Source organism: Panthera tigris, chromosome B2 (genome assembly GCF_018350195.1).
Source record: "Panthera tigris isolate Pti1 chromosome B2, P.tigris_Pti1_mat1.1, whole genome shotgun sequence".
NCBI classification, from domain to species: Eukaryota; Metazoa; Chordata; class Mammalia; order Carnivora; family Felidae; genus Panthera; species Panthera tigris.
The window spans coordinates 25,499,104-25,521,404 of record NC_056664.1 but is presented as its reverse complement, the minus strand read 5'-3'; the positions used below and the strand labels follow the sequence as shown (position 1 = coordinate 25,521,404).

Genomic DNA, 22,301 nt, shown 5'->3' with positions numbered 1-22,301 from the left:
GCCTGCCAGTGTCCATGGATCACAGTTCATCAAGCCACATGCACGTTCCATCCACGTAGCACCCTTCAAATGCCCCTTCTCGTCACGGTAGTCAAGGGCAGGAATATCATTAAAAAAAAAAAAAAAGTAATGAAGTTCTGATATGTACTATGATATGGGTGAACCTTGAAGATAAGATAGAGAAACTGAGGGGACTCCAGTTTTAGAAAGGCTCCCTCTCTGCTGTTTTTCTGTTAGGCCCCTCTTACTCATGTTCTATATTTTGCATGTAAGTGAACCAAAGAAGCTACGTTCCCACTCCAAGGGGGAAGCAAAAACAGTTAATCATTCTCTGAGTTTTGCCTAGGCCCCCAAATATCTGATAACATCTAAGAAGAACCATGTCCCAAACATGATTCAGGACATTAGATTGAAACAAATCCCAGCCATCAATAGTCCCTACCTTTGATGATTTTTGAAATAACACTTATTACTCACCTGTCATTCCTCTTTGATCAGACCATACTCTGGACCCCTTTCCAGTATAAACCCCTAACTCCAAGCAACAACAAGACTCATTCTCTTTTCCTTTACCAGTTTCCCAGACATTCCTTCTGTCATAATCTATCACTATTAAATAAATTCTGCTTTTACTTTCTCTGACTCATATTTGGTTTCTATCCTGTGGAAAGCCAAGAACCTCTTGGCTGGTCCTGTGGGACCCTCCTCTGTGTCCTCAGACCCAGCTTGCCTGCATCAAAAGCACTATGCTAAGTGCAAAAAGCCAGACACAAAGGGCCACATATTATATGACTCCACTTGTACAAAATATCTAGAACAGGCAAATTCATGGAGGCAGAAAGTAAGTAGGTTACCAGCACCTGGGCAGAGGGGAGAGTAGGGAGTTATTGCTTAGTGCTTGTTGAGTTTCTGTTTGGGCTGATTAAAAACTTTTGGAAATATATAATGGTGGTGGTTACACAACATTGTGAATATAATTAATGCCCCTGAATTGTGTGTTTGCAATGGTTAAGATGGCAACTCTTACATTTCACTACAATAAAAAAAAAAAAAAAAACACCTATTTATTAGGAAGAATTTGTTTCCCAAAGGAAAAGGGATGCTGTTAGCAGAAAGAAAAGTCATTAAATAAAACCAAAGGTAACTACTCCCCTAGGAGAGAGTTCAAGCTGCTTATATTAGCTTTAATGAAGCCCTCGATATTCATTTTCATCCGAACTGGGGACAAGAGGAAGCATATAACTGGCTTAGCTGCCTCTTTGCCTAGAATGCCTAATTCGATTCTTGCATTTCTTTATAGCAAGGGGTGAAATGAACATGGAAATCTGAGAACCCCTAGAGGTGACGTTTATTGTTTCTGTTAAGTGTATTTATCTTGTTTTAATAGCACCACCTCCTCATTAAACTCGGAATACAAATATGGTCACATCTTACTTGTTTGCTATAAATGCTCAGTCCTCAATACCAGATTAGCAGGAAATTCTGTTATTTCCTCTTTGCAGATGGGCTCTTCCTGAACTGTCCTAGAATCCACCTTGGGTATTCACACTGCTCAAAAGGGCAAAGGGAGGCCCCTCCATTCTCTAGGGAGTGGTTTGCTCAGTCCACATCTGTGATTGCTCCTCACTACCACAAGATGGTGCTGTCAGATCACACAGATGCCTAACCAAGGCGCAGCTGCCAATCCTCCCCTCTACCTAATGTTTTCAGAGATGTGTCGGTCTCCCTTAGAGCACAACTCTTTCAGTTCCTACTCCAAGGACTAAGCCTGCTCCTAGACAAGTGCTTAGTCTGGCACTTGCTATTCCACAGTTCGCTGACCTTCCCACAGGATCCATACAACCCAGAAGTCTCAGAAGTCCTCATAGCACAAGACACCTGACAATAGTTATTTGCCCTCCTCCCAGGGAAGTATACTCCCAGGGAAGTATACCTTGAATTATTCTAGAGGGCCTGCCACCTACCTTTTTAGGATGACTCGTTTCTTTCTGTGACACAAAGATGATTGGAGGACATCCCTCTGGTGAGTCTCAACAGAAAGGGGGATAAAACAAAACAAATTCCACCTTTGGAGACATTCTAGTACATTCGAAAATGCCTCAAGCACTTTTTCCTCTGACAAAGGTCATTCTAAAATGAAAACTGCCTCCAGGATCTCCTGGGCTCACAAGACATGGTGGCTCTGTTTCCTGCTGGCATGAGAGCATCTCAGAGAGACCATATTCTCACTTTTTTTAAAATTTATATTTATTTTTTGTTTTTTTAATGTTTATTTATTTTTGAGAGAGAGACAGAGAAACAGACAGTGTGAGAGGGAGAGGAACAGAGAGAGATGGAAACACAGAATCCAAAGCAGGCTCCAGCCTCTGAGCTGTCAGCACAGAGCCCAACATAGGGCTCAAACCCACAAACCAGGAGATCATGACCTGAGCCAAAGTCAAATGTTCAACCAACCCACTGAGCCACCCAGGTACCCACATATTCTCACTTCTGAATACATCAACAGCAGAAAACATCAATAGCAAGCCAACACATGGGTCTACAAGCAGCTGTGGTTGTTTTCATTAGGAACATTGTGAACACAGAGGAAACCTTCCTTCTGCTTTATATGGTCATCTGAGGACACCAGAAATCAAAGCTGAGTTTGGGGAGAGCCCTTGGGAAGGTCACAGTGGAAGGGAACAGGTCCCTGTTGCCCCTATAGCCATAGCACAGAAAGTGCTGGAAAAAAAGAAAAAGAGATAATTAGCCTAAACTGCTCTCCAGCATCTCTCTCTCTCTCTCTCTCTCTCTCTCTCTTTCTGTCTCTGACACACACACACACACACACACACACACACACACACACACAGAGGCTCTGGTTCATATACCTTTCTGACTTCTAAGGGCTATCCTAGGCCTTAAATCTCCTCAATCTCCTCCTTGTTCTCCCCCCCTCCCCTTCCCACCCATCTCTCTCCTCCCCATCCCTCCTCCCCATTCCCCCTTCTCCTTTTTTTTTTTTTTTATTAAACTTTTTCTTTTGAGAAACATGCAGACTCACATGCAGTTTAAGAAACAACACAGAGACATCCCTTGTGTCCTTTTTGAGAATCCTTCAATGAAAAAATCTGGTCAAACTACGGTACAATATCACCGGATGTTGGCAATGATACAGAGAACATTTCCATCACCACAAGGGTTCCTGTTGCCCCTATAGCCACTCCCTACCTAAGCCCTGGCCAGCACTAATCTGTTCTCCATTTCTATAATTTGTCATTTCAAGAATGTTACATAAATTAAATCATGCAGCATGGAACTCTCTTGGGATTGGCTTTTTTCACTTGGCATAATTCTCTGGAATCTCACAGGCTGTTGGGTGTTCATTGCTTTTATTGCTGTGCATGACGCCATGGACCTTCATGTTTTACTTGGATACTTGCCTAGAGATGGAGAAAGGAAGGGACACAGGGCAGGAGGGCTTTCCCGCCACCTACTACCTACGTCCAGTTCGGAAGCCAGAGGTCTTCCGAGGGTGGGGAGGGGCACCCGCCTGGGCCATCCAGGCGGGGCCCGGACGAGGGCGGGGCCCAGCGTGGGGCGCGCGGGGCGGGGCGCCGGGAGAGGGCTGGGATGAGGGAGTGGCGGGCTCGGGGGAACTGCGGGGCCGGCTCCAGTCCACGCGGTCCGGGCAGCACAGAGCGCAGCCGCGACTCTCCGCCCGGCGGGCGCGTGCGAGTGCGAGTGCGTGGCCCCGCGCAGCCGGAACCTGGGCGCAGAAGCCCAGAGCTTCGCTCCGGGAGGCGGAGGGCTGAGTCCTGCCGCTGCTTCTCCGAAGTCTGCGCTGCCCGCAGAGTGAGTTGCCTTCACTCGCCGGGGTGCGGGTGTTTGGGAGGGGCACTTTACAGGGTGCTGCTGTCGGCTTCGCAGGCCGTTCCTCGTTTCCACCCTGGGATCGTACGAACCTCTTCCTGAGCCCTACTGCATGATAGGTCCGTTTATAAATGCTTAGCAGAATCGTTTTATATAATCTCTCCTCTACTCGAGGAGGTCCGTGGTGTGATTACTTAAGGGTCCCAAATGAACAGGGTCAGTTTGGACGGGGGAGGGGGGAAGGTGCCATCATTTAGGCCAAAGGGGCGCCGCCTGGGGCTGTGCTGGCCGCAGGGAGCCCGCCTCTATTTTGGCTTGGCCTTTGCCAAGGGTTTCTTGGCAGTCTGTAGCAGAAACTATTAAAGTAATCTTTAACTTTTTGTTTTTCTGAGATTAGCCAGAGAAGTGCGTGAAGAAGAGTGTGTATGAAACAATACCTCGGCTAGCAGTGCTATTTATAGTTGGGGTGAGGGGAGGTAGGAGAAATTACTTAGGTGCCCAGGGAGAGAAATAATCACAAATAGGCATGCATACATAATGAAATGTTATGTAGCTGTTTAACAACCGGCGCTGGAGCCTGTCTAAATGGAAAGAGGCATGTAGGAAATACTAAGTTTAAAAAGAAACATGATAGTTATTTTACCAGCAAAATCGCCTTTGGAGGCGCCTGGATGGCTCAGTTGGTTAAGCTCCCGATTCTGGCTCAGGTCATGATCTCCTGGTTGGTGAGTTCCAGGGCTGGTAGTTGAAGCTGCTTCTGTCTCCATCTCTCTCTCTTTCTCTCTCAAAAATAAATAAACATTAAAAAAAAAGAATAGACTTTTAAAAAATGGGTTTATTTGGGAATTGCGGAGAATTGCAATCTGGGACAAGCAAGCTTAGGCAAAGTCATAGACAAGTCCCCAGAAGAAAGGGGAGGAAGGCTGGGAGAGCGCAGGTTGCCAAGGCTGTTAGAAACGGAAAGTCCATTGGCAGAAAGTGGGAGGTCCAAGAATACTGGCTTCTCATTGGCTGGGCTGTTGCGGGGGCAGGAGGAAACCTTTCTTCCTCCTGCTAGGGCAGTAGATACCTGTGCAAGGTTCATCGCTTCCTCTTAGGTCTGCAGTTGCCCCAGCCTTAGGTGTGAGGGCTACTCCTGCTGGCTTCCAACTGCCTTCTAAATGACGTTTGCTTTTATTAAACATCTCAAAAATCAAGTGAAAACATTATCAAATAGCTTCTGGGTGCTGATTAAAGTGAAATAATATACACAAAAAATATCAGAGGTGGGTATACCTAGTTTTATAACGTGTTAGCCTAAAAAAGAGCTAGTTATTTTACCAGCAAAATGACTTTATTCGGGAATAGCAGAGGAATTGCAATTTGGGACAGGCAAGCTGTGGCAAACCATAGGTCAGTCTGGAGAACAAAGGAGAGGCATGCTACTTTACAAAGACAAAGGAGGAAGTTGGGACGGGCTGCTTTTCCTCTATTGGAAGAAAGTGAAGAGTTCAGGATGGCGATGGTTTCTCATTGGCTGAATTGTAGCAGTTTCTCACTGGCTAGGCTGTTGCTCCCCAAAGAGAAAGAAAATCATTCTTCCTCCTGCTGGGTTGTAAAGAGAACTTCTTCCTGTCCAGGAATGTAAGCTGTGAGGGAAAGTTTGTGGGTGAGAGGCCCCTTTATAGGGTGTCCTGATTCCATTTTAGATGAGGTTTCCCTTTATTAATTTTCACAGACCACAGGGTTCCTTTTTCCACTTGGGTAAGTGCATCATTCCTAACAAAGGAGAATGCTACTGCTGTTGAGGGGGGTGTTAAGGGAGTTGAGTGAGCCGGGAGTAAAGAACACTGACTAGCTAGTAAAAAGTCTGGTTTTGAGTCTTTTCTGTAATTTGGGACAAGTTGCTTACTTCTTGGGCCTGTTTCTTAATCTGCACAAATAGGAGAATGGATGAGAGGAAGGTCACAAACAAGTTCCTCAAGTGGCTGGGCATGTGATGTAAATACATAAACTGGGCCAAGCAAAACAGCAGGGAATGGTGAGGCCTGGGGATACAGAAGAAGGGATGCCTTGCCATGGGCATTGAAATTAAAAGCATTTTATCCAGACCAAAATGAGATCTCAGCATAAGGTGTTCCCTGAGCTTACAGTGACACAGATGACCTTGTAAAAGGTACTCAGTTCCAGTCATTCTCCTGCTTAAGGTGCTCTGATGGCTTTCTGTTAGCCTTAGAGTACAATCCTTGCCCCTGGTCTACAGACCCTACCCCACCTCTTTGACCATGTCTCCAACTCTTCCTTTCTTTTTTTTTTTAAACCACAGATGAACATTCCAGGCCATTTCCTACTTCAGGCCTTACACTTGCCATTTCCTCTGCCTGAACCTCTGATCTTTGCATGACTGAGTCCATATCACCATCCCTGTTCAGAGATACTTTCCTGGACCATCCTATCTAAAATAACAAATGTACCCCTGCCATTTTAACCACAAAAGTACTTTATTTTCTTATCGCTGTCACTTAGCATTATTATTAGTACTTACCACTATCTAGAATTTTATGGTTGCTTTCCTTGCCTGCTTCTTTTTTTTTTTTTAATGTTTGTTTATTTTTTGAGAGAGAGAGAGAGAGACAGATCATGAATGGGGGCAGGGCCGGGGAGCAGAGAGAGAGGGAGACAGAATCTAAAGTAGGCTCCAGGCTCTGAGCTTCAGCACAGAGCCTGATGTGGGGGGTTCAAATTCACAAACCACGAGATCATGACCTGAGCTGAAGTCGGATGCCTAACTGACTGAGCCACCAAGGTGCCTCTCCTTGCCTGCTTCCTTTGTGTGCCCAGCCCTCCCCCCCCCCCAATAAATTTCCATTCTCCTCACCTATGTTGTTCACAGCTGTAGCCTCAGCACCTAGTGCAGTACCTGGCCAGAGGGTAGGTCCAAGCTGAATGAATGCATACGTTGGAATTGTGTCCCATTCACTGCTATTAATGGAGAGTTAACTCCAACGGCTTAAACAGGATTCAGAGTTTGATCTCCCATGTCTGAAAATTGGCAATTCAGAACCATCTCGTGTCTCCAAGAAAGGATCTGGAATCCAGGTTCCTTTCCTGTTTTTCTGCTCTACCATCCTTAGTCTATAGCTTCTACCCCCATGTACCAAGATGGCTAATTGAGCCCTAGCTGTCATTCCACAGTCTAGCTCAGATGAAGGCCAATGGCAGGGGCAGAAATGGTACCTCCACCCTCCCCACCCCTGAGGCAGCCCCTTCAAGGATATGTCCTAAGAGCCACCCCTAATGGCTTCTGCTTCACCTCTTTCGCCACCCCTAAGTGGAAGACCGGGACATGTAGTCATTAGCTGGGCACATTGACACATGACTAAATTCAGGGACTGTTCTTAAAAAAACCAGAGGGGATGTTGGGTAGCCAAAGAGGCAGATTTCCAACTGTTCAGTCAGCAGTCAATTTAAGAAATGGGCAAGGATTAAACTTACCATTGAGTTTATGATGGTGTTTGGAGTTCCCACCCTCTGTCTGATCAGAGCTGTTTGCCCACTCTCCAGTTTAAGTGCCCTGCCTGCCCTCAACTCACCTCCAGCCACAATTATTTAAACTTCCTTTCCTTTCTGTCCCCAGGACACCCAACCTGGGGCAGAGTTCATCCCCCTGCAACCCACTTCCACTTCTTCACAGTGTTCTGCATATCTCAGCCCTTTACCTGGGGCTCCTGGACAGCTGAAGGTATGGTATGCAAGGGCCGGGAAGAAGCTAATTCAGGCTCTGCTCCAGATTCCAGTTGTAGCCATGGATAAACCTGATTTCTGTCTCTCTGTTCTTTTTGTTATACTATAAAGATGCACTGAGGGGCACCTATGTGGCTCAGTTGGTTAAACCTCTGACTCTTGATTTTGGCTCAGGTCGTGATCTCCGGGTTTCGTGAGATTGAGTCCTACACCAGGCTCCGTGCTGACAGTGCAGAGCCTGTTTAAGATTTTCTGTCTCCGGCTCTCTCTGCTCCTCCCCCACTCACGCTGTTTCTGCCTCTCTCAAAATAAATAAATAAACTTTAAAAAAAAGATGCACTGATATGTTAAAATTGTCATGTGGATACAGCACGTATCATACAGCATCTCCACACTGACCTTGACTCACAGGCTGTGGACTGTTTGTTTGTTTGTTTGTTCGTTTGTTTTTTGGGGGCAGAGGGAGTAGGTTTGTTGGAGATACCTTGTCTCTCCCAGAGTGAAGCCAGTTATTTCAGAGTTGGCTAGCCAGGAGTAGGATTCAGGTCTCTCTTGTGCCTTTGAGGCTCTCTGGGGAGAACTGACATTTTTCCAGAGTCTTATTCTGTGCTGGCCACCATGTGTGTGTACTGTCTGTCTGGCACTTTGCAGACCACGGTAGACATGGTAGCTGTGAATTTCTCACCTGTACTCCTGACCTTTGTCTGTTCAGCTGTGTTGATTATTTGTAGTAAGTGGAAATGTTGGAGAGGGGGAGGGAGGAAGGACACAGGGCCCGGCCTCCTGCTTCTTGTCATTCTCATTTTCTAGGACCTGTTCATTAGGGCTGCCTTCACGGAAGGTTCTGGGTCCTCTCAAAAAAAAAAAAAAAAAGTACTGGTGTTGACACCCTGCATGATTTGTCCTCTGAGGCCTAAATCTCCAGGTGGCCCCCTGCTGAGAAGGCTTTTTTTTTTTTTTTTTTTTTTTCCCAGACACATTTGCATGTCCTTCATGAGGCCTGGAGTTGGTACATGGACCTCACCACTACCTCTCCCCATGTCCTTCAAGTGTTTGTTTTCTCTTCCAGATTGTCGGGGTCACTGAGAAGAGTGACTACAGCTGAAAGCCTGGGGCTTGCCACAGCGAATCCTTCTGTGCCCAGGATTAACAGCAGACCCTCCCTTTGGCAGTGGTCAGAGGGGAAGAATCCAACTTCTTAGAACATGGCAGGTGACTGTTAGTTATGGGGGAATTAAACATTTTTAAATACAAATTTTAATTAGAAATTGAATATGTATAAAAATCCAAACAAGACTGAAATGTATAAAACTTGTTTCATGTTTTAACATGAATCACTATTTGGAATTATCTTGTTTTGTATTTTCTTCCTCGTTTTACTGCCCATTTCAGCCCCACTAGAAGTGAGGGCCATGCTTATCTTGTTTACTCTGCTTCTAGCCTCTGGAATGATCCCCAGGCTGTAGTAGGCTCAATAAATACTTTTTTAAAAATGTATTTATTTAATTTGAGAGGGGGAAAGAGGGGGAGAGAGAGAATCCCAAGCAGGCTCCACACTGTCAGTGCAGAGCCTGACACGGGGCTTGAACTCATGATCTGTGAAATCATGACCTGAGCCAAAATCAAGAGTCAGACCCTTAACTTACTGAGCCATCTGGGACCCCTCAATAAATACTTCTTGAGTGAATGAGCCCCAGGAGTAACTGTGGTTTAAAATGCAATATGACCAGGGGCACCTAGGTGGCTTAGTTGGTTAAGTGTCTGACTCTTGATCTCAGCTCAGGTCATGATCTCAAAGTCCATGGGATTAAGCCCCATGGGATTCTCTCTTTCTCTCTCTCTCTCTCTGCCCCTCCCCTCCTCACTCTCTCTCTCTCTCTCCCAAAATAAATAAATAAGCACTAAAAAAAGTAAAATAAAATTCAGTATGACTTAATTTTTACTTTTGTCCCTGCTCATCACACGCAGACACACACACACCATTCTGCAACTTTTTTTCTGTCAACAGTATGACATACAAATCTTTTCAGAACGTAAAAATTTACCTTATTTTACATCTTATGGCATAGATTAGGGTTTCTTAACCTCAATACTACTGACATTTTAGGCAAATAATCCTTTGGTGTGGTGCTTTCCTGTGCTTTGTAGGATATTTAGCAGCAGTTTCAGTGTCTCTCTACTACATGCCAGCAGCACCTTCTTCCCTCGCTGTGATGACACAGAATGTCTCCAGACATGGCCAACTGTCCCCTGGGAGCCAAACCTGCCCCTACTTGAGAACAGCTGATGGAGATTATTTTGTTTGGATCCATTAGTAGAATTCCTGTGTAACAATAATGTTAACCATTAACCTAACTCATGGAATTCAACCTTTACACCCAGTTAAATGCCCCCAAACTGTCTGCTTCAAATAACATTTATATCTGCTCCTTAAGGGCCTAAACTGAAAAACTTAAATCAGGAGTTCAAACATTTTTGTCTTAGACATTACCAGGCCAAAGCTGTTTCCCAGAAGAAACCAGTACCTAATCTCACAGAATCTTCTGAATGAAGGAAATATTGCTTCAGAGGGTATTGGTATTAATGACACATCCAGGACCTTTAAGACCTGACTCTCCTTTGAACCTTTTTGTCATCAGTTTAGCCACCCAGAGCAGATTCCATATAGGCCTCGCCTCCCTCTGGGATTAGGGGTCCGATTTCCATACCTTGTTTACATGTCACATTTCAGTGGCCGTGGAGGAGAAAGAAGCAGAACTGTGTGTCAGTAGCTGATGCCAGCCCAGTAGAGTTAGCGTGAGAGGTTAGTTATGGTAGCTTTCTTCTTTTTTTTTTTTTTTAATTTTTTTAATGTTTATTTATTTATTTTGAGAGAGAGAGAGAGTGAGCAGGGAGAGAGGTAGAGAGAGAGAGACAGACAGACAGAGAATCCCAAGCAGGCTCCTCACTGTCAGCACAGAGCCTGACTCAGGGCTTGCTCTCACGGATCATGACATCAATACCTGAGCTGAGATCAAGAGTTGGCACTCAACCCATTGAGCCACCCAGGTGCCCCCAGTTATGGTGGCTTTATTTTGATGTTGGAAAATAGGGCTAAAACCTCTTATAGAGGATAACCACAGTAGATTGGGCTTTTAAATTTGTGGTGTTATTTTTGAGGAATCATGACCCATTTTATATCTATGTATTAGCAAGCTCAAGCAATGACGTTAAAACTGGATTTTTTTAAAAAATGTTCATTATTTTAAAACTGTCATCCATTAAAAAAGGTTGGTATTTCTTAACTTCAGCCTGTATTGCACATATACATTTCGTTTTTGTCTTAGTCTTCATGGAATTTTGACAAAGAGGAATTGTTCTTCAAGAGAAACCCTTCTCCAATTTAGGCAAGAAAGTTCTCATTGTCTATGCGCACCAAGAACCCAGGTCTTTCAATGGATCCTTGAAGAAAGTGGCTGTGGATGAACTTGGCGCTCAGGGCTGCACTGTCACCGTTTCTGACCTGTATGCCATGGACTTTGAGCCGAGGGCCACCAGGAAAGATATCACTGGTGAGTCAGGGGCTAAACGTTTTAACTTTCTTCTATTTTGTTAATTGAAAAAATGTTCTGAAAAAACTTACCATTGCCCATGATACCCAATTCTCAAGTCTAAAGAGTCCATGTGGCAGGTCTTCCCATCCCTGGCCCCGACCCACCTAGTTTCACTGCCCTCAAGGTCACCAGTGTACCCACTTTTCTCTGTATCCCTCCAGAGATGGTCTGTCCTGTATAAGGCAATTACGGGCATATTCTCCATTTTCTCATTGACTTGTCTATAAAATCTTTTGAATTAATTTTCCAGGTTCAAAAAGTAATCAGATGATATTTTCATTGAGATCCCAATCCAGTTACAGGTGAACTTTTATTTATCCAAGAGAATGGTGTGCCTTTTCATTTCCTCACATCTTCTTTTTCAACCCTACGGATCTCTATAAGTTTTCTTCATACAGACCTTGCACAGTTCTTGTTAGCTGGTTTTTGTTTCTCTGCATGAAGAAAGTGTGCCTCTCTGTGTGCCTCTGTGGTGTGTATCCAGCCACTACTAATTTTCTCGCTCTTTGTAGTAGATTTTATTCTCTGGAGCTTTCCCAATATACAGTCAAATCATGTGCAAATAATAATTTCACCTCTGTTTTTCTAGTAGTTAATATTAGAATATATTTGGCCTGTGCACATTTTATCATCTCTGTTTACCGTTATCAGAACCGCCCCAGTGTCTGCTATAGGTTCCACATACTGTGAGTGGCCAAAACCCTACCCGGAACCTGCCTGAGAGAACACAATCTCTTCACTAATAGCAGTTACCATCCTTGGGTTTCTTGTCAATACAAAACCTTATACATAGGACACACCCAAAGTGTGCTTTTTAAATGAAAATCAAATACAAGTAGGTTAAAAGAGGAAACAAAGAACACTGAAATATTTCTGAATTACAAATCTGTTGGAGGACTGTGGGTTCAGTTTTCTTTCTGGTTCTTTTCCACACGGCCAGGGGTCTGTCTGCCGCTCTCCAGACTCCATGTGGTGGAGTGGTTCACACCTGGTCTCGTCATCCTACCTCTGCGGGCTGCTAAGACCTCTGTAGTGTTGAACGAGTCGCTCAGCCTCTCTAAAGTCTCAGTTTCCTCTCTGGTAGACTGGGAATTACACTTAATGGTTATTATAAAGATAGAAAAGGTAATGTGTGTAGAGCACACCACTTGATAGGTAGGAAGTCCTCAGTAAATGGTAAGCTACTGTTAATTCTGATTCATGCCTCCAATGAATCTTTTTGGCTGCCAGATTTCAACTGAAGGTGTAGATCAGAATAACTCCTCCTTCATGTTAGCTGTCACGGGCAGTGCTGTAAGTTCTAGCCCAAGGCCCCTCCTCGTACCCACTGCTGCTGCCCGACTGCCTGCTGCCCACCACACTTGTTCTTGAATTGCTGCTGCTACAGTGAGCTTTTCCAAACTGAATTTGGAGTATTTATTTATTTTCCCTGCTTAAATTGTATGGCCTCCCGTGTGCAGGAAAAAGTCAAGCTCCTTAGCCAGGCTTACAAGAGCTGACCTATCTCTCCATTCAGGTTACCTGCAGCCCTCCTGGCCTCTCACCCATTTCCCGAGAGGTGCTCCTGGTGGCCCTTTTCTGGGCTGGTGTGGTTTTTGGACACGCTGATTTCTCCCTGTCTTTTGCCCAGAGTGTCCTCTGTCTTCCCTCCAGTGCTCCAGACTGCCTGGTGAACTCCTACTCCATCTTCAAAGCCCTAAACCGGGCTCATTGACAATGCACCCAAGGAAAGCCAGCCACTGCTGTCCTGAGTTAGACCACGTGCATCTTGATTATAAGATGTGAGGCTTATCCTACCACAGCTTTAGGCTAAGCCAGCTAACTGTTCTGTGTGTTGATCATTTGGTTATTTATCTACTTCTCTTACTGGACTTTGAGTCCCCTGAAGGTAAGAACAGTAGCTTCCTCTCTTTTTATTTTCATAGCCTGGTCCCAGGGCCCAACGCCTATTGGAGTCTCCGTAAATGCCTGGTGACTTGCTTTGGGGAGTCCAGGTGGCAGTGATGCTGGTGGGATTGGCCAGGATGGGCTGTGGGTGCATACATGAGAGCAAGAACATATCACCTGTTCTTCTCCAGGTGCTGTCTCTAATCCTGAGTTCTTCAATTATGGGGTGGAAGCATATGAAGCCTGTAAAAAGGGGGCTCTGACCAGTGACATAATTGACGAGCAGAAAAAGGTTCAAGAAGCTGATCTAGTGATATTTCAGGTTTGTGTTTCGTCTAATTATTATAATGAATTAGAGTCCTTCTATGTACAAGCTCTTTCCAGGTATGGAGTTTCACACTCCTAGAAATGGTATTAATGTTTTTAGCACATTCACACACTTATTTATGTCTAATTGGGTAAGGACATTCATGTAGCCACTATTGGTCACTCAAAATCTCGACTCCCAAGTAAATAGTAATTTCCCATTAGCCCGGTGGCCCAAGAAATGCCTGCATCATGCAGGTGGCGCTGCCTTCCTTCCCTTCTGATGCCCACCTTACACGTGCAGAGGCTGCGTGAAAACAAGATTTGTCTACATGAGTGTTTGTCAAGGTAGTTCAAGCCAAATGCAAGTCCTGCCTTAAACATCCTGATTATTAAGAGGAAAATCTTTTAGTTCCTTCCTGTCACTGGTTGCCTCACCCACCCACCTTCCATGTATTCACTCACAAACTATCCCCAAGCCATGACTCACTGCAGACAGAGCCAGGACACTGCTTCTGTGGGCTCTCACTCGTCAAGGCTGCTGCCCACCACAGCCTGACAGGCATGCACTCGTGGAGCTCACCAAGAGCCTGGCAGCAAAATAAACCTGTGCTTTCCTGGAGCTGTTGGGTTGACAGAAATCCAAGTCCACTAGAAAGAAGGAATTTATTCTAAGGGCCCTGGTCATTCGGGTCTCCTGGAACTCAGGGACAGGCAGGCCAGCTGGGCTTCAGGGGCGGTGAAACTGGGTGCTGGGACCCCTCTGGCCTTTCCCTCTGATTCTTATCTGCTGTTGTGTGCATGCCGCCTCTGTTCTCCTCTCTCACTGCACATCAGGACTGAGGTCTCTAGATCCAGAATCTCCAAGATGGATCTGATTGGCCCAAATTGTCTCTGTTAACCCTGCTTGAGGGCGAGGAGCAGGCGGGAGAACAAGACAACCATGTGAGGGTGAGGGGCAGGGATGTGATCAGTTTGCAGGTGAAACAGCATGTCCTGTATAAAAATCACCCTGCACATATGGGAGGAGGGGATGCTTTACCTGTCCCCTTCCGCCCTGCCCAGGCTGCCTCCATCCACCCCTTCCTGGCACCGTCCCTTCCTTTACTGGGCAACCTGGAGCTGCTAATCTGGTCAAAGTGCAAGATGTTCTTCCATCCTAATTGCATATGGCTGGGTCCCAGTGCCATATACTTCGGTTGCCATGTGCTTTAGCTTCCAGAGTAATAGCCTTGCCAGGACAGGAGGGCTCTATCACAACTGGCTGAGCAGTCTGGGCACATGGACTAGGCGGAACCATACTTGGCTCTCGCTCTTCTCTTCCTATCTCCCTGGAATCGGGTAACCACACAGAGCCCGTTTCCCCTCCCCCGTCTCCTCCACTCCTGTAGCTGGATAGCTAAAGCAGTCCAGAGCTTGTTCTTTCTGTACTGGTCTTTCTTTTTCCCTACTGCATCTCACAGCTCTTTTCCCTCTGCTTTTCCTCTTTCCTGATAGTTGGCCCAGAGGGTCTGCATTGTCATTCAACACTGAAAAAATTTCATTCATCACTACTGCTTAGTCATGATCTCAACTCCCCTTCACTCATCATTGACTCTGTTCAGAGCACTGTAATGAGTCATTGAATCCTTCCCACAATGCTGTGAGCTAGTAACTTGTACTAGCCCTATTTGCCCATCAGGAAAAGGAGGCACAGAGAGATTAAGTAACATGTCAGCATCACACAGCAGTGGGCTATGGAGCTTAAATTTCAATGTCAACTCCTGTGTTAGACTTATAGCAAAAGTGCATGAAGCATGGGCTTCCTTCTGCCTTTGGTAACAGATTATTATCTGTGTTCATCTCCTTTCATTGATAATGATATTGGATATAGTGTTAGGGCTTCCATGAGGACCAGAGAGGACTTTAGGGACATCTTACCACCGGTGTGTAGAATCTAAGGATAAAGCTTTAATTTGTATCAAAATCCGAAGCTTCTCAGAACTTAACTCAGCGTGACTCCTAGAGGCAGCAATTCACCCCCAGCACATAAAGGGACAAACTCTTCTCCACACCCTCTTGTGCCCCCTGATTGGGTCGGTCACAGGACAGCTGCCACAGAGCCAGTGTCCATCAGCGCCCCAGTGCCTCCCCACCTGCCTAGGGACCAGCCCAAGGGTCTGTCCCTGGGGACACAGAGCCACCTGTTAACAGCAACCAGGACCCTTGTCAGCTCTGGCCTGCTCCACCCCACCATCATCCTGTCCACACTGGGTGCGTCAGAGTGAAAGGGAAGAAACACCCTGCCTGTGCTGCCCTCTTACTACACTCGCCTGCCCAGCCATCTGGGAAGAGGAAGACAGTGGGGTTCCTTCTGAAGCACCAAACATGAAGCCCGAGACTGCCCGAAGCATTCGTTTCTCCCCGTGTTGTGTCCCCAGTTCCCGCTGTACTGGTTCAGCATGCCAGCTATCCTGAAGGGCTGGATGGACAGGGTGCTGTGCCAGGGGTTTGCCTTCGACATCCCAGGATTCTATGATTCCGGTTTCCTCAAGGTATGTACTCCGGGATGAGGACCACTGTGTACTGCTGGGGGCGCGTCTCATCAGGTTCTATTTCTAGTTTGCTTTTTTGTAAATAAACACTGATTGAGCACCAAGTATGTGCAAAACCCTATGTCCTGTACCTGGGTAAGAAAAGCAAAGTTTGTGAAGTCACAGGGCTTCGTCTAGTGAGGGGTACATGCGTGGCCAAGAAGGGCCTGGAATTAGTGTGGCGGGAGGGCTGGAGGACTGCACGGTGGTCAGCTCTGGCTCAGGAGAGGGCGTCTTCTCTGTGTTGCAGAGGTGAGCCATGACCTCACACCAGTTCACCTCTCTGAGCTTCACATTCGTACCACGAAAAACAAGATGATGTAACACCCGTGTTACAGGGTGAGGATTGCATGGAACCTGGTAGATGCGCAGTGCACGGTAGCTATGAATTTCATACTAAATAATTTACTGAAATTAACGATGTTTTAAATTCTAAAAACCTCAGAAGATGCTTTTATAAGTGTTTATAAAGAAAACATTGAGTCACAAAGATTCATCTTAGTTGGAAATAGTGCACCATTTAGTGAATGGTCCTGTAGGTCACGGACCTCTATGTCAGGGTCCGGTGTGCCAGGATCCCTTGTGTCAGGGCCCCAAGTGTCAGGGTCCTGTGTGTCAGGGACCTCACTCGCCCTCACAGCAGCCCCTGATGTTGGCAGGTGGGCCTTACCCACCTCCCACACGGTGTCCCAGGCCTGCTCTCTACCAGAAGTCAGGTCATATCCAAGCCCTGTGTCCATGTGGTCCACTCTATCCCTGTTGGACATGGTTGCCACTTGTGGCTGGGCTTGGCAGATGAGAATGTTATCATTTGTCCATCCCTGCAGGGAACTGACCTCAGGCTTTCCCTCCCAGTGGTTATGAACCTTGGTGCTGGGGTCACATTTGTCTCCTCTGGAGGCCACACAAATGCATTTGCTTTCTCTTCCACAGAATAAGTTGGCCCTCCTTTCATTAACCACGGGGGGCACAGCCGAGATGTACATGAAAACCGGAGTCAGCGGAGATTATCGATACTTCCTGTGGCCCCTCCAGGTACCTGCTGCACCCCCACTCCCCTCCGCTCCCCCTACAACTCCCCCAGATGTAGAATAAGATGTGATGTAAGCCTGAAACCCGGACCATTTTATCTACCACCTGAATACAAGAAGTTACAACATTTTGCCCTTTTCAGTTTCTTACTTAGCACTGAAAAAGTTGGCCTGTGGGGAAAACACATAATGATAGCCTTTGATACTGTTAGGTAGAAGCTAAGCCAGACCTGGTTAGCTCATGTCTGCTCTATGGTAAATAGAACTGGCCCAAGGTGGCCCTGTGTGTGTGCGGAGCACCGGATGGTGGGGGTGGGTAGCTGTCCACACTGACTGGCAGTGCATTGTGAAGGGGGCATCAACCTTGAACCCAGGCAAGAGGTGCCCCAGGGCCAGCATTCCAAACAGCCTCACACCCACCACAGGTGATGGGTCCATGAAACCGGGGGCTGTGCCCTATCCCCAGAGCCACACCCTTCTCCAGGTTTCCAGGACTCTGGGCCTGCCCTCCCAGGTAGACATCATCCTGCCTCCGCACACCCCTGGGCAATCTGTGAAGGGGAAGGCAGGGGGCAAAGCATAAGCAGATGAGGCACAGAGCTGGGGTGAGGAGGAAGAGAGCAGGCTCTGGGTCAGGTGGCTACATCCTGGCTCTGAGCTCCCAGGAGACTGAGAAACCTAGATGCAAACCATTCTTCCAGGATGTTATGAAGGGACCTTTGTCTCTTTGTCCAGGGAGGAGGAGATCACATATTCAGCAGTTTGCAAGCTTACTTTAAAAATGTAGACAGGCGTGTAGGCCCCTCATCCCCTGACCTACCCCTGATAGGGCAAGTCTGGACAAAGGTAGGGTTTTAAGGGAAGGAATGCAGAGGGGGGAGAGTGATATTTCTAGAAAAAAGTTGTCTTCTTTGAAAGACAGGATAGTGATTCCATTTAGTGATGCTTTGCTGAAGAAAGAGAGAACTTAAGGCCTAAACTCTAATCCACAGGTCAACTGGTCTCTTAGAGGTTATTAGCCAAGCTTAAATTCTTCTTGTTTTTAAAAAATCTTTGTATATGCTTTCTCAGTTTTCAAAAGTACATATTATGAAAAAAAAGATGAGACTATAAAATATAAAACAGAACATCCTCTTAATCCGCCTCTTAAAAATAATTTCTTTTAATAATTTGATGTATTTCTTTATGGCCCATACATATTTTTATATGTATGCTTTTTATTGTTAGGGTTATTATGCTTATGTTTTTTACATAAATGGTATACTACAAATACTGCTACAAATTTCTCATTTTTATTTAACACATATCTCGAGCAACCATCCATGATTATACACTATAGCTAGAATAATGTCACATCATTCTAGAATAATCCATTGTATGACTGTACCGTAATTTGCCTAATCAATCAAAACCATAAAGTTTACTATCGGAGTCAGAAGCAAAGATTACAGATTAACCTCAATTAGGATTTGAAACTTCCAACCATCCACCAAAGTTCTTCACATCACTTGTAAAGGCCCACGTTGTAAGGTTATAGGGCAGCTCAGTTGTTTTCGGCTACCTGATAGTATTAAGTTGTTCTAATATTTTTTGAAGGCTTGTTTCAGGCCATCAACCCCCCACCTCCCACCCCGCCTTTGATTATTTAACTGAATGATACGTAAAGGGTGTCTTCTAATCACTTCCTTGCTTTCTTTGTGGCTGTAGCATGGTGCCTTGCACTTCTGTGGATTTAAAGTCCTTGCCCCTCAGATCAGTTTTGCTCCCGAGATTGCATCAGAAGAAGAGAGAAAGGCGATGGTGGCCTCCTGGGCCCAGAGGCTGAAAACCATCTGGGAGGAAGAGCCCATCGACTGCACGCCTCCGTGGTACTTCGGGCAGTAATGCTTCGTGCCACGTCCACATCACAGGAACAGCACACGGGGAGCTGCAGGCATATGCACAGGGAGCAGGGTCCTGTAATAAAACAAGGTCACAACCAAGCGAACTGGATGTATTGAAAGACGGGCAGGACCGAGTGTCGTAGCCAGATCTAGCATTTCAGCTATCAGCAGGCTGTACTTGGGGGTGCTCTCATGGATGACATTATTCACCCAGGCTTGCTTTTCTTTGCCAGTAGCTTTCCATCTCCCTGTTTTCAACCTTCATGGGTATCCTTGTGTTCAAACAGTTCTCCTGGAATGGCATAGTTTTTTTTTTTTTAATTTCATAACTCAACTTGGAAATTTCTATTTTTTCATACGAAAGTTTAATCTTTCATAGCTAGTGTTTTAGTGCTGCGTTTGGACTTATTTCTTCCTTTTTTTTTTTTTTTTTTCTTTTTACTTGCATGCATGATGGCTATGAAGTTTTCACTGAACAGCTGTTTCGCATGCATTTAAAATCATTGAGTGCAGGTTACAATGAAAATCTCCAAGGAGCGCTCCTGGGTGACTCAGTCAGTTAAGTGTTGGACTCTTGATTACGGCTCAGGTCATAACCTCATGGTTTGTGGGATCAAGCCCCAAGTTGGGCTCTGCACTGGCAGTGTGGAGCCTGCTTGGGATCCTCTCTCTCTCTCTGCCCCTCTCTTGTTCTCTCTCTCTCTCTCTCTTTCTGTCTAAATAAACTTAAAGGAAAAAAAAAAGAAAATCTCCAGGTGTCACTCTGAGCGCCCTACCCCTGTGCACGTGTTATGTAACACTACTAGTGATTACCCTGAAGCGTAGGCACATGTAGCCGGAGGGGTCTCCCTAAAAGCAAGTTTAAGAGGTTAAATCTCTTCCTCACTTCTGAGGACCGAGCTACTGCCTATGCACAGGGGCCCTCCCTCCTTAGCGTCCCCAGTCCCACCCACAGTCCCCACATCAGACTCCCACACCACTCCTCACCGGACTCTCCTCATCACACTCCTTGTTGGCACCCTCATCTTTGAGCAGCCTGTCACCTGCTCCGCCTCTTTCTTCCTCAGCATCTTCAGACCCTTTTCCATCTGCATTTTCTTCTTGTTTCCGTCTGGTCCATCATCAACCAAATTCTCCGTGTGTGTCTCCTTTCCATCTGAATCTTCACACACAGCCTTCCCCACCAACCACTCAGAGCTGCCATCCCCAGATTCTCATTTCTCAGGATGGTTCCTTCTCAACACCATTTTCTGCTCGTTATTTCTTGGAGTCTTCCTCAAAGCCCTTTTCAGAGCAATCTTCAGATTCTCTTTCCAAGACGTCTTCCTCTTCAGTTTTCTTTTCAGGGTTGCCTGCAGACTTTTTTGTTTTTTTCTCTTCAGAGTCTTTTTTGAAGGTCTTCTTTCAAAACTGTTCTCTTCAGACTTCTGGAACTGCCTTCTGCAGACATTTTGGGGACCATGTTTTTTAGCATCTTTTTCGGAAGCATCTTCAAAATCTCTCCCGTCTTCCCATTTTTCGAATATCTTTCCATGGATAGATTCTTCAAATGCCACGTTAGTTGTGGCTTCTTGAGCATTCATCCTGGATGTGCTAGGGTGCTCTGGAAAAGCCTTACCTTAGAAGGCCTTGCTTTTTGAAGCAAAGGTAGTATTTGAACATTGAACACCTCTGTAGGCCTCAGGATGTGGAAGGAAGACTTCCACAAAGCTGTTCTGCTCTTACACTTGGGGTCTTCTCAGCCTGGTCATCTATACCCCCACCCCATGTCTGTATAGGAATCCCATGGGTCTTCTCACCCTGGCCATCTGTAGCCCCATCCCATGTTTAGACGGGTCCTGTGACCATCACACCACCTTCCATCGAAGGTTTGAGTACAAAGATAGCTTCCTCAAAGACACCGAGGTTATGCCATCTGGTGTCTTTTAAAGAGAAGGAGATTCCTGATTGACCCAAGCTTTGAACACTCTCAAAGGTTTTCTCTGACCCTGATCAGCACCGATGGACCATCCTCAAAATCCATAGGATGAAACACTTTGGTGATGACCATTCCCTCATGGGGCACTAAACTAAGGATGTTCCAGCAGTCCAGGTGCTTTTATTCTAGAACCAGATCCTTCCTGTGGGGCTTGCACCTTTTCCTTTCTGATGCCTCATATTCCCCTCCAGTTGAAACTTAGCTACCTCAGTATGTGATTTCTAGCTTCTAATTTCATCTTCATGCAAAAGCATTATTGCACAATCCAGATTCCCTCTTCAAATAACTGCAAAGCCCATCTGCTTTAAGATTTCCTTGTTATCTTTGTAAAACTTGACCATAAAGTCTCTCTGAAGATCTCAGAATCATGCCAAGTCAAAGTTGTATAAATGCCTCCACCATAATGTCTGTAGGCAAACCAGTTGCATTTATATTTATAGCTCTGTCTTCCACATGAAGGCTTTCTTTTTTCTCTCCTTTTTGAGATTGGTGGATTGGGGGTGTTTCTCTGCAGAGGTTTTTTTTAGCATTGGTGACAGATTTGCCATCACTGAGAAACCGTCATTAGCCTGATATGCAGGCATGAAGTCTCCAGTGATCTTAAACCAAGCCTTCTTGCCTGCAAGGATGTCAGCCAGCTGCTCCTCGAAAGGCTGGGTTTCTCCACTGGAATTCTTGGTGTCTCTGTATAGTTCTCGAATTTGCAGTTGCTCATTTGCAGATTCCTCATCCAAGCACAGCTGACCCTTGAACAACACAGGTTTGAACTGCACAGTTCTTCTTACATGTGGATTTTGTTCAATAAATATACTGGAAAAATTTTTGGAGATTTACAATAATTTGAAAAAACTCGCAGATGAACTGTGTAGCCTAGACCTGCTGAAAAAAATTTTTTTGAAGTGATACCTTATTGTTTATTCTTTCTTTTTATTTTAAAATTTATATCCAAGTTAGTTAACATATAGTGCAACAATGATTTCAGGAGTAGATTCCTTAATGCCCCTTACCCATTTAGCCAATTCCCCCCTCCCATAACCCTTCCAGCAACCCTCTGTTCTCTATATTTCAGTCTCTTATGTTGTTTTTAAATTTTTGTGTTTAGTGTTACTTATTTTTGAGAGAGACAGAGACAGAGTGTGAGTGGGGGAGGGACAGAGAGAGAGGGAGACACAGAATCCGAAGCAGGCTCAGGCTCTGAGCTGATAGCAGGGCTCGAACCCATGAACCATGAGGTGGTGACCTGAACCGAAGTCAGATGCTTAACCAACTGAGCCACCCAGGTGCCCCTAGAGTCTCTTATGTTTTGTCCCCTTCCCTGTTTTTATATTATTTTTGCTTCCCTTCCCTTATGTTCATCTGTTTTGTATCTTAAATTCCTCACAGGAGTGAAGTCATATGATACTTGTCTTTCTCTGACTGGCTAATTTCGCTTAGCATAATACCCTCTATTCCATTCACATAGTAGCAAATGGCAA

The 22,301-nt window shown here is 45.6% G+C and overlaps 1 protein-coding gene across 4 annotated transcripts; it reads left to right on the top strand.

Annotated features, from left to right (window-relative positions):
- Positions 1-3,644: 3,644 nt before the first annotated feature.
- NQO2 (N-ribosyldihydronicotinamide:quinone reductase 2) lies at positions 3,645-19,452 on the top strand. Of its 4 annotated transcripts, XM_042985859.1 has the most exons (8): positions 3,645-3,834; positions 7,469-7,573; positions 8,645-8,787; positions 10,962-11,126; positions 13,247-13,377; positions 15,782-15,895; positions 16,868-16,969; positions 18,673-19,452. In XM_042985859.1, the coding sequence occupies exons 3-8, from the start codon at positions 8,781-8,783 to the stop codon at positions 18,847-18,849; spliced, it is 696 nt and encodes a 231-aa protein (XP_042841793.1). In that variant the 5' UTR covers positions 3,645-3,834; positions 7,469-7,573; positions 8,645-8,780; the 3' UTR covers positions 18,850-19,452. The 4 variants fall into 4 exon arrangements, with proteins under 4 accessions (XP_042841793.1, XP_007073218.1, XP_042841795.1 ...); XM_007073156.3 differs by lacking the exon at positions 7,469-7,573; XM_042985860.1 differs by lacking the exons at positions 3,645-3,834; positions 7,469-7,573 and adding an exon at positions 3,909-3,971.
- Positions 19,453-22,301: the final 2,849 nt, after the last annotated feature.

Coding starts and splice junctions, on each gene's coding strand:
- NQO2 (XM_007073156.3), top strand. Junction 11,127..13,246: donor CACCAGGAAAGATATCACTG/GTGAGTCAGGGG, acceptor GTTCTTCTCCAG/GTGCTGTCTCTAATCCTGAG. Junction 13,378..15,781: donor CTGATCTAGTGATATTTCAG/GTTTGTGTTTCG, acceptor TTGTGTCCCCAG/TTCCCGCTGTACTGGTTCAG.